This window comes from Manis pentadactyla, chromosome 3 (genome assembly GCF_030020395.1).
Source record: "Manis pentadactyla isolate mManPen7 chromosome 3, mManPen7.hap1, whole genome shotgun sequence".
Lineage (NCBI taxonomy): Eukaryota > Metazoa > Chordata > Mammalia > Pholidota > Manidae > Manis > Manis pentadactyla.
The window spans coordinates 148,964,969-148,979,857 of NC_080021.1; the positions used below are offsets into that span (position 1 = coordinate 148,964,969).

Here is a 14,889-nt window from a genome sequence, read left to right on the forward strand (position 1 = left end):
TCTTCAACTCTTATATTCTTCTGTTGTTATTGATGGTTTTCTTTAGTGTTGTAAGTGGATTTCTCTTTTTAAAATTATTTTTTGTGTGTGTATTTATTATAGGCTTTAGTTTTGTGTTACCAAAGGTTCAAGAATAGCTTCTTTACTATATAATAGTCTACCTTAAATTGCTAATTACTCTATTTTAAACACAATCTCAAGGTACATTTTTTTTCCTTCTTCCTCCTCCACATTTTTCATATTAGATGTCATAATCTACACTTTTTGTGTATCCCTTGACTGATTTCATGCATAGTTGATTTTGCTTCTTTTGTTTTAATCTCATATTTGCTTGGTATTTAGTTGGGCTACTACCTTTACTGTGGGTGTATTTTCACTAGTGAGAGCTATTTATCCTTAGGGTCATTTCCATCTGCAGCAGTCCCTTTAACGTATCCTGTAAGGCTGGCTTAGTGGTGGTGAATTCCTTCAACTTTTGTTTATCTGGGAATTGTTTAATCCCTGCCTCAAATTTAAATGATAATCTCACTGGGTAAAGGATTCTTGGTTGAAGGCCCTTCCATTTCAGTACAGTAAGTATATTGTGCCACTCCCTTCTGGCCTGAAGAGTTTCTGCTGAGAGGCCTGATGATAGAGTTATTGGAAATACCTCTACCTAACACTACTGTTAAAATTCTGTTCCAACCCTCCTACACTGTTGGTGGGAATGTAAATTAGTTCAACCATTGTGGGATGCAATATGGAGGTTCCTCAAAAAACTAAAAATAGAAATACCATTTGACCCAAGAATTCCACTCCTAGGAATTTATCTGAAGAAAACAATATCCCAGATTCAAAAAGACATGAACCCCTATGTTTATTGCAGCCCTATTTACAATCGCCAAGCTATGGAAGCAACCTAAGTGTCCATCAGTAGATGAATGGATAAGGAAGATGTGGTACATATACACAATAGAATACTATTCAGCCATAAGAAGAAAACAAATCCTACCATTTGCAACAACATGGATGGAGCTGGGGGATATTATGCTCAGTGAAATAAGCCAGGCAGACAAAGACAAGTAGCAAATGATTTCACTCATTTGTGTAGTGTAACAACAAAGGAAAACTGAAGGAACAAAAGCAGCAGACTCATAGATTCCAGGAAGGGATTAGAGGCTACTAAAGGGAAGACAGAGGGGAAGGTGGGTAGGGAGGGTATTAAGGGGCATTATGATTAACACACATAATGTAGGGGGGTCATGGAGAAGACAGTGTAGCACAGAGAAGACAAGTAGTGACACTGTAGCATCTTACTACGTTGATGGACAGTGACTGCAATGGGGTATGTGTGGGGACTCGATAATACGGGTGTATGTAGTAACCACAATGTTGCTCATGTGAAACCTTCATAAGATTGTATTTCAATGATACCTTAATAAAAAAAATTCTGTTCCTGCATACCCTTTCTTGAAACTAGACTGGCTTACTCACTGTACAAACACCAGTTAGTTGCTCAAGCTATGTACCTTTCTTGAAGTGACTTCCTTTGTCCTTCAAATCTTACTCTGTCTTCAAAGTTCTATTGAAGCCCTGGCTTCTTGCATACTCCAGTTCACAGTGAGCTGTCCCTGTACTATAAGCTATTTGTATCTCTTTTTGATGTGTGAACATCTTCATATTGTTATTTGTTCATGTGAATCTCCACTCTCTTCTATTAGACTATATAAACTCTATGAACAAAGTTCTTATATTCTTCACTGAATTCCTCAAAAGCTTGACTGAACATAGTAAGTGTTCAATAAATATTTGTTGATGGAATATAATGGTGTACGTTATATATATGATAAAGGATATTTGTAAATTACTCAAAAAATACTTCTGTTTCAAAAAAATGTATAGTTAAGTCCTTACTACCTACATACATCTGGCTTTGAAATCTAATTACATCTTATTTTGGGAAATACCTCACTTAATGTTAATTTGGTATAAGCTTCATTACCAAATACACTGGAGAATATTTTCAATACTCTGGGTTATTTATGTATTCTGAAATAAAGGCTTTTTTCCTTTCTAACACATGGTAATTAAAAGGAATAACTCTTCCTTTTGTCCTTTATTACAGAAACAAGGACCTACTAATATGCTCTTGCATCATCTTGTCCGAGATGTAAAACAGGTAATCTAATTATGAGCATATGCAAATTCTTTGTGAATTGCTTTAGCTTTGTGAAGAAAGTACCATCAGATTTTGCTTTTTAAATCTAAATTTATATTTTCTAGTGAAGTACCTACCCTCTTAAACTATGACTCTGAATCATTTCATCACCAAACCACACTCTTACATTTTTTCTTGTAATTTATTTTATGTTTTTAAAGATTTGATCCACCCAGTATGTGGCATTCATGAGGTAACTATTTCCTCTTTTAAAATATGAACTGGAGGTGTACAAAACCTCCAATCACAGCTTCAGCTCGACACGATACAACAGTACTGCCAGTGAAGATAACCACAACTGCCAAGAAGAAACTTACCGGTTCTGCTGTCTTTATCTGAGGACACTGTTTTGTTATTATTGTTTTGACCCCTAGGAATGGTTCAAGGGCTCTATCATTTCTTTGTGAGCCGGAGTGTTGTTCTAGAGAGCCAGGATGAAGCCCCTTGTTCTGTAGCCTTGCTCGTCTTTTGCTTATGGTGTTCTCATTAAACTTTGAGCTAAGTCAGACTTAAAATCTCCCATTAGTTACGATAACTTCTCAACTTCAGCAGACTTTTATGCCTAATTCCTTCCCTTTTAAATACCAAGAACTTTTATTCACGCCTGCAGAAAGCTGAGAGTTCCTCCTTTGCCGTTGTGATTAAAATCCATCCACAGCACATTTTGGAAGTCTTCCCCTCATTTTTCTGAAGGCTACGGTTCTGATGACAGAGTGTGGCCTCTTTGGTTTTGTTGACTTGGTGGGTGAGTCAGAGTGAAATGACTGTGGGGAAGACATCTAGTTGGCAAATTAGCAGTAAGTAGAAGTAGAAGTGTCTGTGTGATGTAAATGTAGTTTGTATGATTTATGCTAGATCAAAATGATTTTCCTTAGATTATTTCCTTAAAGTCAATCCTATCACAGTAAACTGAAGAAAAAGGAATGAAATAGGTTAACTATACTTTTGAGCAGCAGCAAATAAGAGCATTTTAGTGTTCTTTGAAAGAAGTGAATTATGAGTGTCAAAAAGAAAGATTAAGTCACTTACATATATATATATATATATATATAAAACCTCATTTATGGTTCAAAACTTTGTGAACATTATTCACAGTCTGTTCATTTCAAAGATCTTGTTCAGCACTCTGTATCTTGAATGGTAGTTCAGAAGTAACAGAGAGGGGGATGGCAGGTTTTAAGGGGTCAAAAATAATTTTCACTGAGACCAAGACCAGTGTTCTTGGAAATGTGCTGCTCAGCCCTCCTTCCAATCATGGCATTTGTCTTGGCACAGCCTTATGTTTCCGAATCTCATGTCATTCTGCCATTCCATGTTCTTTGTTTCTATTGGTTCTACTTCTTTCCATATTCTTGTTTTATGCATGATGTAGTCAACACAGTGCAAAGTGTTACAGCCATTTCAAGAGAGGCTGAAGGTTTAACTCAATAATGTTAACTTTGGATCATATTCATTCAGTATATCCTCCAGGGATTTTACTGCTGCTCTAGTTGTTATATTATTTCTAGTTAAAAACAATCTTTTATACTATATTTACATGTATTAAATACATGTATTTAAAAGTGTATGTATGCATGAGAGAGAAAAAGAGCATTTCAATGAGCAGATAGAAGCATGTATTTGACATCTGTGGAACATATTAATACTAAATACTAAAATATTAAGACTAAAAACATATTTATTCTTAATATGTTTTTCATTGGAATGAGCAGATTGTATCAATAGCTGGTCATATTGATAAATTTGTAAAGATGTTTGGAAAGTATGAGTCTGCCTCTTTAGGGAGTTGATTGGGTTTTATTCTAGTGACCTGGCAAGAGAGAGAAAAAAGAACGGAAAGTTGTAATTCATTACACGTTTTTGTTTCAGCACGCTGTCCTCTCAGGCTACAGAGTAACACTGATTGACATTGGATTGGTAATAGAATACCTCATTGGTGGAGCGTATCGCAGCAGCTACACGAGAAAAAGCTTCAGAGCCTTCTACAATAACCATTACAGAAAACATAAGGTAGCACAATTGAAAAGGACCCTAGTAAAATTCAGGATAACTAGGAGTTATGTACTTAGAAAAATGGCTTGGGAAAGTTCATTTGGGAATAGCTTCTAAAATGGGCATTCTATTTATCGGCATTTATTGAGTATCTGCTCCATGTAAATTACCAGGCTAAGTACTGGCACGCTGGCCTGGGATGGACATAAAGCTCAGGAGTTTAGAAATTCTTAGGGAAACAGAGTTATGAGTAACTAGCCATAATGCAAAACAGGATATAATGTGCGTTACTGACATAGAAATAAGGTGATGAGAAAAGTTAGAGAAAGAGATGACCAGTTCTTTCCTTCTCTTTCTTTTTCTTTTGAAAATACAGAAGTCAAAAGCTTAAGAGGGCTAGATCTACTGACCCATACTCGTCCATAGTCTGGAGATGACAAACTTGTGGCAAGTGTGTAGGGATTACACTGGAAGATGCATACAGGATGTACAATGGAAAAATGCATAGTGTACATATTTTGAAGGTCTAGGAATGTAACATGACAGTTGCTGGTTAGTCAGTTAGCAGAGAAAACATCCCTTGTTTCTTAAAACTGCCATCACCGATCAGTAAACTGAAGAGACTAGTTCTTATGAGAGGCTAGTGGAAGGGTTAGAAAGGTAGTTTGGGCATTTGGGGTTGAGAGAAGAGCAGGAGCAGTGAAAGGCACAGTGCTGTGGACATCAGGATACGTTCGTGCAACTGACAAAGAGACCTTTGCTGCTCGAAAGTGCTAGAAGGTAGCAAGCAGTGAGACTGGAAAGATAGGTTGGGGTAAGATCACATGAAGGGTCCAGAACATCAAACTACTTTTGAACATTTATAAAGCATCTGTTGAAGTGAAAGCCCAACCGTCTTTAAGAAATGGAAAAACAGAACAAAAAGAAACTCAAATCTCACATAGAAATGATCTTTTCTGAGATTTCAAAGGCATAGGGATACACTTGAGGTATCAGTTCCTTCACTTAAGCAAAATATTCCTTGCTATGAGGTGACACGGCAGCTCTGAGGACTGACTGTGGCCTTGGTGCATCCCTGGGGTGCTTGTGAGTCAGGCTCTCCTAGCGTCCTTTCTAGAAATGGATATGAGGTCACTACCCATATCTTGGATTGTTTTCTAGGTAAGGATGCCAGAGTTTATTGTGTTTCATAGTAAATTAGATTGTAACAGTCATGACTACATGGTTTGGAGTCAGAGAGAATTGGGACTGAATCTTAGTTTTTGCTCATTATGAGCTGTGTAATCTTGAGCAAGAAACTGAACCTCTCTGTGTTAGTTTCCTCATCTATAAAATGAGAAAGATAATATAAACACACCTTCCCTAAATTCACCAAGGGGATTAAATTAAATAATATCTGAAAAACCCATATTCCTAGTACACAGAGGATATAGAGTAACTGTCAATAATAATAGTCATGATTAGTAGTAATGATACTATTAATTCTGTATCATAGTAATAATTTGAACATTACCTTTAAAAAGCTTGGACCCCATCACTTCTATGTCTAATTTATATCCATAAACACAAACTAAAAGAAGAGTGAAGTAGTTCAAAACTTATGGTTTGTATCATAAATTTTTATGTCAGTCCCTCTAAGAATGTTTCTTTTTGTTTCTCATTGATGAAAGCTTCGTGCTCATAGCAATGAACTATGTTGTTACTGGGAATTCCAGTGGTGATATTAGATAACACCTAGAGAAATTCCATAACTTTCTAACTCAACCTTAACCTTGGAGTTGTTTGTGAATGGGAACTTGTTCTTATCAAAACTGTGGATCTTTATTGCTATTCTAAGCTTGTACCAAGTATAGAACATCCATGGATTCTAATGGAATTTCCACACAGAGCAGGAATGCAGATATATAATAGGGAACAAAAGAACATGTTCTCTAAGAGGTTAGGAAATAACAGTGTGCTTAATACAAGGAGATCATGAGATGCTCTTGTTGGGTGAATAATTATTAATCATGGATGAGAGAACCATTGGATATTTGGTAGGACCCAATATTATATTTGGTTTTCAATATGCTCTAGAAATAAAATGTTAATTGTTACCACTATAATCTTCCTTTTCCCTTTTTCTTTTACTTAAAAAAAACAAAAAAAACAAAAAACATGCCAGCGAGTGACCAGTCTTGCTCAAAGTCTTTCTCAGCACCCTCTTCACCGGAGACATCTCTCAGGAAACAGAAATGAATCTGCAGAAAGCACACTGCATTCCCAGTTTATTAGAACTGCCCAGCCTTACAAATTCAAGGTACCATTTACTTATTTTTATACTTGAAAATAAAATTATTCTTGCAGACAGACTATTTCTTCATTTAAAGTTGCAGAAAGGGAGATACAAATAGAGGGACCATTTGCAAGAACCATAAACAGATGATGCAAATCAAAAGCAAAATGCAGCTGTCTTCTGGCAACAATGAACTAAGGCCCAGGACAGGGTACTGGCAACTAACAGCTGCCGGAGCTTGCACTTCAGGCTGCCTTCTTGTTTCTAGCTCCACCATTTCAGAGGGCGACTCAAGAGGGTCCAGGGGATGGGACTAAAAATGTGCTCATCAGCTTAGCCCTGCACCTTTGTCCCCATTTCCCCAAGGCTAATTGGATGTGACTGCTTCCTCCTCCTTTACTTCTCTCTCAGACTGCCCTTTTACACCTGTTTTTACCCCTGACGTTGTAGCCTGACCTGCGGTATGAAAATAATAATGTATTTGTATGAGTGTAAGTGAGCAGTGTTGTTATCTCCCCTCGCCCCATATTACCTTGATTCCACTTTCCTCTGGGGTGAATGCTTTTGCTCAAGAGTTTCCATGTAAATGGCTCTTACATTGCTGATGGAGGTTTGCTTTCCATAGCTCCTAGAATGAGAAGATATTTTATAAAATTAACCTTCATCATCATCAATGAATACAAATTCTGTTATTTATAGAAATAGAAGAAGATGGTACATTTTGCTATTGTCCCCTTAAACTAACAAGATTAATTATTGAATCTTACTATTTGCCAGACATTGTGTTGGGTGCTTTGTTGCATTTGGGATGTAGGTGGGTTGGAGAATATTCTAATGATGACTGAAAAATGGCTCTACCTGCCCCAAAGTAATAACCATCGAGCAGTATGATGGACATTGAATTAGAGATGCATACACAGTGATGCAAAAGAACATGGGGGGTTTGAGGGTGGCATTGGAAATGAGCTGTGGAGAGTTGGTTTCCCAACTGAAGAATAGCATTTCATTATTACCTGTTACATCACTAGAGAAATATAATCAGAATAAAGGAAAGGAAACTTAAAAACAAATCCATTTGGATGAATATTGGTGACACTAGTGACATTTTTCTAAGGGGAAGATAATGAATCTATTTGTAAAATGAGATTAGAGTTTTTTTATAGTTCTCATTTACCCAGTGTGTTATTTCAACCCTTTTCCTTGAGAAATTGAAAGTTGTCATGCAGTCAGTGGGTCCACCCAAAGGTGTAGCGTTTTAAGTTGTGCTAAATGAACATAAGTTATTTCAGTGTAGAGGTCTTGGATCTATTAGATCCAGCAAGAAATAGATTATCTGAAAAGGCCAAACTTTTGGTTTCTGATGTATAAAGGTTTATAATCATTTCCATCTCTTTACAGTGATTTAAAAAACATTTCTAGCATGTCTGATGTGTTTCACTAGGTAGAATATCATGCATCTGAGGATTTGGAAATCCATTCCTATTTTGTTTTCCAACAGGAAAAGTCTATAGTACTTCATAAATCAAGGAAGAAGTCAAAAGAAGAACAAAGTATATCAGATGACCCTGAGTCTACTGGCTTTATTTACCCTTACAATGACCTGCTGGTTTGGGCTGTGCTAATGAAAAGGCAGAGGATGGCCATGTTCTTCTGGCAGCATGGAGAAGAGGCCACAGCTAAGGCCGTGATTGCTTGTATACTCTACCGAGCCCTGGCCCGCGAGGCCAAGGAGAGCAGCATGGTGGACGACACCTCAGAAGAGCTAAAGAATTACTCAAAGTAGGAGCTCTCTCTTCACTTCATACTAACCATCAACAGTCCCTTAGAATGTTTAGACACTTTTATCTCCCTCTCCTTAGAACTTGTAGGATGTGTGGGCTTGTTGCTGTGCAATTCATGGATTCTCCTATAAATAATAGTCTTTAGGTATTTTAAGGAGCTTTGTGGAATAAGGGGAAGAGAGGTGGCCCTTAAGTCAGGAGACTCGGGTTTGAGTCCTCATCCAGCTGTTTACAAGTCAGTTGACCGGATTTTAGGACTTCAGTTTCCTCAACGGTAAAATGTTCAGTTAATGATTTTGAAAGTTTCTTGCAATTCTCAAACTCTTTGAAACTAAATGAAACTAAAATGTATGGTTTACCTTAAGTAACCTCTGAGGCAGGAAAACAAATGAATGTGTTATGTATTAAAGAACCAGAGCATGATGGTAGAAGATAGAAAAGTTAGAAGTGTTTATGAATTTTTGATGATTAAAGTGTTACAGTATGAGGAAAGAAGGGAAGTGAGAGTTAGTAGAAACTAATTTATAATTTCAATTCAAATGTTCCAGAGAATGATAGCATCTACTGTTTAGAGAAAATATCTTCCCGGAAAATCCCAGAAAAAGTCTGCAGGTCTAGCTTCCTGCTTAAGTCATCTATGTATTTCGTAAAATCTTAAAAAAAAAAAAGTGGTTCTACAACTTTCTTTAATTGCTAGTTCAGTTTTGAACAGTCTTTCTGTCAAAAAAATATTTATTAGGTCTTATCAGCAAGTCCACAGCCAAGCTAAATATAGCCTGTTTTGTGGTGTGGTGTGGCTTTTCCCTATGGACAGATAGCTCAGGCACTGCCGAATAGGTGAAGGGCATAAAGAGGCCCCAGATCTCAAGCATAATATCAGTTAGTTAGGGGGGAAGAAAGTACAGCATAGTCAAAGGTCCCATAACATCTTTCTATGCTGACAATAAATATACTAGTTGAGGTGAGGATTTAATACGGTATATAAGTCAAATTACTATGTTGTATACCTGAAACCAATAGAATATTGTACATCAACTATATCAATAAAAAAAGTGTCAGAAAAAAAGAGGACCAAATCCTGTATGCTATTGCGGAAACCCTCTAGTCCTGTTCCTTGAGGAAAGGGAGAATAATCCATTTCCTGAGAAGCAATCCCTTTAGAACAGCTTCTGCAAACTGAGACTATGAAGTTGCCCTTTGGTCTTTGGTATTTGGTCTTTTCTGTCTCATCGCTGATTTTTTTGAATGTCTGTGGGGTGCTCACCTGCACCTGTTTCCGCCCCTCACCACGGTGTCATTACAGACAGTTTGGCCAGCTGGCTCTGGACGTGCTGGAGAAGGCATTCAAGCAGAATGAAAGAATGGCTATGAAACTGCTGACCTATCAACTCAAGAACTGGAGCAATTCCACCTGCTTGAAGCTGGCCGTGTCTGGAGGACTGCGGCCCTTCGTGTCACATACTTGTACCCAGATGCTACTGACGGACATGTGGATGGGGTGCCTGAAGATGAGGAAGAACTCTTGGTTAAAGGTACTTTTACTTGCTGTTGAGAGTTTAATATTAGTCTAATCTGAAGGTCTGTATACTCTGCATTCATTTTTGCCTTGTTCCGAAAGAGAAGCTTTGGGAAAACCAAGTCATGTCTTTGATTCTCACAGATGAGCTGGGATCTTCCCAGGGGAACCTCTGATAGCTACTTTATCTCCCACTGCCACAGTTTCTTTAAAAAAACGGGGATAATTGCCCCAGTCCTGTCCATCACAAGGCACACTCAATGTGAAAGTGGTTAGTGGTTAAAAGCATATACAAACATATTCAAGGTTTAAACTATTAGTAAATTCCATTGCCTCTGATAATTATAACAAAAGTAAAAGAGTTTTTTTAGTGAATGTTTTCTCAGCTTAAGAATAGTTAACTGATAATAAACTAAATAAAATTAGCAATTACTGTTCTGCTCATCCAGTGTGCTGTTTCAGGGAATTAATGGCTGTTTTATAAAGCTGCCCTCAAACACATTTGTTCACATCACTGACTGTCTCCAGATTTCTCTGTTCCACTACAGTTTGGCCTCATCTCTCATCTTGAATTATCAAGAGTATTTTGGTTAACTACTAAGGGCATCCAACTTTTGACATCAAACCTAGCCTAAAGCTTTAGGTTATGGTCAAGGTTAAGAAGTACATACACTTATGAAACTGAATTAAGTGATGAAGCATGAGGATTAAAAACTACATAAAACTATATTTTAATTTTATTTTTCCTGGAATTCTAGAATGATTGTTCTTAAAGTATGTTTTTTTTTTGTTGGACACACTATAGAAAACAAAAATAAAAGGTGTAAGATATAAAATATATAAAAAAGCTTACACATTTTAATTCAACTGAGACTGTAGAAATAAAAGAACTATCAATGAAAAATTATTTCACATAGATTCTTCTTTAACAAAATATCAGAGAAGCAACAATTGTTTCTATTGAATTTCAGCCTTGGAAATGATGAAGCAGTCTACCTCTAGCTACAGAAGCTCTTATAATAACTCTTTAAATGTTCAGAGAGTGAGATGGGGTATAGGTAGCTTGAAGTTTGAGAAATAAGTTTGCCGTACATATTTTCATGCACTAGAAATCCTTATTACTGTGAGCTTAATAACTTTTTCCTCCTCACCTAACTTCCATCAACAAAGAGACTTAAGTGAAGCAAGATTAAATATTTTGCCCAAAACATAGTGAGTTGATGTAGAAGGCTGAATTAGCTACTTAAAGTCTCTGAGCTGTGATAAACCATACTACTGTCCATGCCCAGATCCTAATTCACCAATGCTTGGCTTGTTGAGTGTGAGAACACACCTGCAAATGATCATAAGCTATCCTGGTTAGACATTCTAAGTGGATGAAGACTGGAGGAAGATCTTACAGGGTTACATGGGAGGCAGAAGTCATTTAAATACTCTTAGGGTAAGAGGCTCCACCTATCTCTTGGAAATGGGATATGGATGTCATTAAATACTGTTTCACAAGCCAACTAATTGTTCTGTAATGGAGAAGGGTAAGAGAATGTAGAGCTTTTTCAGGAAGTGTGTTAGGAATTAATTAGTATAATATTATCATTGTGCCTGGTAACTATGATGTTTCCAGACCTAGAAGATTGTATATATTTTGGGTTCTACACCTGAAAAGAAAACAAACACATACCAACAATTCCCTGCCAGAACTAGACCAAGTCCAGAGAACCTTCAGAGGATGCCAAGCTTTAAAACAAAACAACAAAAGGTCATTTCAGCACGAAAAAAATGAAGGTGGACAAGGATATGACTTCAGTTTAATTAATCATGAGTGGTATATAGTTGTGGTTAATCTTACTTTTGTTCACTGAATTCCAGACTACTAAGGCCTAATTAATTCTGGCTTGAAAGAAGTAGCGTTAAGCAAATTGTTTGTCACAACATTTAGTAAATCTTCTAAACTCTACCTTGAAAGACCAAACTAGTTGAACATGAAAATTCTTTTGAATAGATTATAAATAAATTCCTGAAGGATAGCAATATAATGAAAAAATTATGAATGTCTTGACTATACCTTCCTTGGCTTTTACTGACAGAGAAAATATGTAGGGTGGGAGATGCATCTAACAAAAGGTAATACTTGCTACGTTTTTATATCCTTGATTTTATAATATGAATAAGTGTTCATGTGTTTTATGTGATAAAAACTACTTAATGGCTTTAAGGAATTATTAAACAATATGTGCATTGAAAAATAATTCTTCTCACTTTCCTGCTCCTAAGGATAAATAGTAACAGTGTGGTATAAATATTGTTAAACTTTTAAATACATATGTGTATATATATATATACACATATAGTTTTAATTTTCTTTTTAAAAAAAATGGGATCACACTACAAATGTCATTCCATACTTGCTTTTCTTTCCCCACTTAACAATTTAACTTGGAGACCTTTTCATTATATTATATTCAAAATTGCTTTTGCCTTTTTAATGGCTGCATATTTATCCCACCATCATGTCCCACTGTTGCTGCTCTATTGATGGACATTTAAGTCGACACCAGAATTTTTTGCTATTACACATAACACTGCAACAAACATCCCTGCCCACTTGTATTCACGAGTATTTCCGAGGGAGACATTTTCTAGAATTGAAATTGTTAAGTCAAAAAGTATGTAGCAACTGAATTAGGGATAGGTCTGACATTTTATAGATGATAAAATCTTCATTTTGTTATTTGACTAACACACATAACTCCTACTACTTACTTTGCTTTGTTTTCTTTTATAGGTCATCATAAGTATTCTTTTACCACCCACCATTTTGACATTGGAATTTAAAAGCAAAGCAGAGATGTCGCATGTTCCGCAGTCCCAAGACTTCCAGTTTGCGTGGTATTATGGTGACCAGAACCCCAGCAGTGCCAAGGAAAGTGCTTGTACGGTCAGTGCAGGATCATGGTGGACTGAGTTTTCATGGTACTGACATCACACAAACGCAAAGTTTATTTGTTTACAGGTTATTTAACAGTATTAATTATATTATAGTATGTTAGGTATAGCATGCATGGTAAATCTAATTAACCTACATAGATGGTTAAGCAAAATATCCTGTTTCTGCCTCAGAGCCAAAATCAAACATTTTATTTTATCTTGACAATTGCTTAAGTTTTCATTTTCCTTTGTGACTAGTAGAATAAAGAGACTTACTTTTTCTCTAAAGCTACAATGAGGACAGTCTCATATCCCTAAAAATCTTCATTTGTAAAGATGCAGGTTTAGAATTTTGCATTGATCTTCATTGTTCCACTCCAGAAATTTTTTCATTTGTTATATCCAGTGGCTGAATAGTTTACTTAAACTCCCAGATGTCAATTCCGTCATGGAAAATTTGAGCTAATTCTCTTGCAACCTGTCTTGGCTGTAGAGTCTCCAGTATGCTGTCTGTGCCTATACTGCTTGCTTCCTATGTCTCAAATTGGATCATTACTTATAAAGGTATTATCGTGAGGTGTAGTGAGCATCTCTGGTACTTAATACATTAATGAAGCATCGTTAGCTAGCATCTTGTCCGATGTGCTTTTGCACTTGTGAGGTATTTGTTATAATATTTTTAAACATATTCAATAAATACCACATGAAAAATAATTATAATTAGTTTGTATGGATGGCTTCTCTTATGATTGGTTGAACATCCATTTGGATTGGTTATTGCCTCTTTTGGGTCAGTTTTTAAATATTTTGACCATCACACCTGTTTGGGCGGGTATTGTATTCCTCTCCTTTCCCCTCCCCACCCTTCTTCCCTCCTTACTTTTCCTAAGCCTGATTTCTATCTGGGGTTCTCAGAATACAAGGTGGCAGGAACATTCTTACTTTTGTAGAATGCGTGAGACCTCTATTGCAAAGCTAGGCTATTCAAGTTGCCATAATCGTGATTGTATTAACTAGATGACATAGTTACTAAGTTTAGACTATTTCAAATTATTTTAAGGAAAGAGAAGAGATTTAGGTGTTGACCTAACCCCTTTAGAAATAGATTGATGTAGTTATGTGTGAGACATTCTGTTTGACTTTGTGCTTATTCAGATATTCACATTGTTTAGTTAGCTTATTGAATTGAGAAATGGAGAGAGCTGCCTATCTGTCTGTCTATCTGTATTATCTATCTATCTATCTATCTATCATCTATCTATATGTATGTATGTATGTATGTATGTATGTATCTACCTACCTAGCAGTCTAATCATCTATCTGTCTGTCTATAAACAAATATGTAAATATGTTGGCAGTTGGTAGCAAATTGTACTTTGCAGCTGGATATAACTTTACTTTTGGATCTTATAGCTGTAGTAGCAAGATAAGCTTTCAAGAACAGTTAAGTCATTGTAGATAGCTGTAGCATCCTACTAAACAGTCTTTCTTAAAGGAGAGACTCTTAGAGAAAGAACTCCTTCCTTGAATGGCAATTAACAGTGCTCTTAACGTTAAAAAAAAAATAGAGTGAGTTCTTACAGTTCCCTGAAAAATTAAATTTTGTCTGTAATATAGGGGTCCTGTTGACAGCAACTGCTCACCCAGATGGTCTGGACATGGCCTTATCAGTTGACTAATTCAATGACTAGTTAGTGGCCACATTCCACGTACCAGATAAGTTAAGATGTTCTCAGGACACTGCATTAACTAAGCTAGATGTGGCCTCTGAAACCGTGGAGCATATAATCAGACAGAATATCCACAATGCCTTACCATATTCAACTTAAAGCACTTACTGGAAAAGTATTTAAAATCTGTTCTGCTATGAAGTGGAATCTGTTCTGCTATGAATGTTACTCATAGTAACAATGCTTTTTGCCTTGAATTTAACTAAAGCAATAGTTTTTGATTATCTGCTTTGTGTTTAGAATTTTTCTAAGTAGAGAGTGGGGGTAGAGGCAGCATCTGGTGGGACATGAGATTTCATAAAGCTAATTAAGTATAATGTGCTTGATTATGTGTTTTGGGATAAAATTGAAGGCTGGTGAAACACAGTCCCTTTTTTAAAGTGTCTGTGCTCAGCCTTTGTGGTGACAGCGGGCGATAATGAATGTAATGAAAGCACTGCTGCCCATTGGGGAAGAAAGGCTATTATTCTGGA

At 36.4% G+C, this 14,889-nt stretch overlaps 1 protein-coding gene across 4 annotated transcripts in view; it reads left to right on the forward strand.

The window, feature by feature from the left end:
* The window catches only part of TRPM6 (transient receptor potential cation channel subfamily M member 6), a 150,365-nt gene that overhangs the window by 77,134 nt on the left and 58,342 nt on the right, over positions 1–14,889 (forward strand). For all 4 annotated transcript variants that reach the window (XM_036893468.2, XM_057498579.1, XM_036893467.2 and 1 more), the window contains 6 exons: positions 2,105–2,158; positions 4,067–4,207; positions 6,354–6,488; positions 7,963–8,243; positions 9,549–9,777; positions 12,544–12,696. In XM_036893468.2, the coding sequence (XP_036749363.2) occupies positions 2,105–2,158; positions 4,067–4,207; positions 6,354–6,488; positions 7,963–8,243; positions 9,549–9,777; positions 12,544–12,696 (993 nt within the window). The remainder of the gene's footprint in view (positions 1–2,104; positions 2,159–4,066; positions 4,208–6,353; positions 6,489–7,962; positions 8,244–9,548; positions 9,778–12,543; positions 12,697–14,889) is intronic.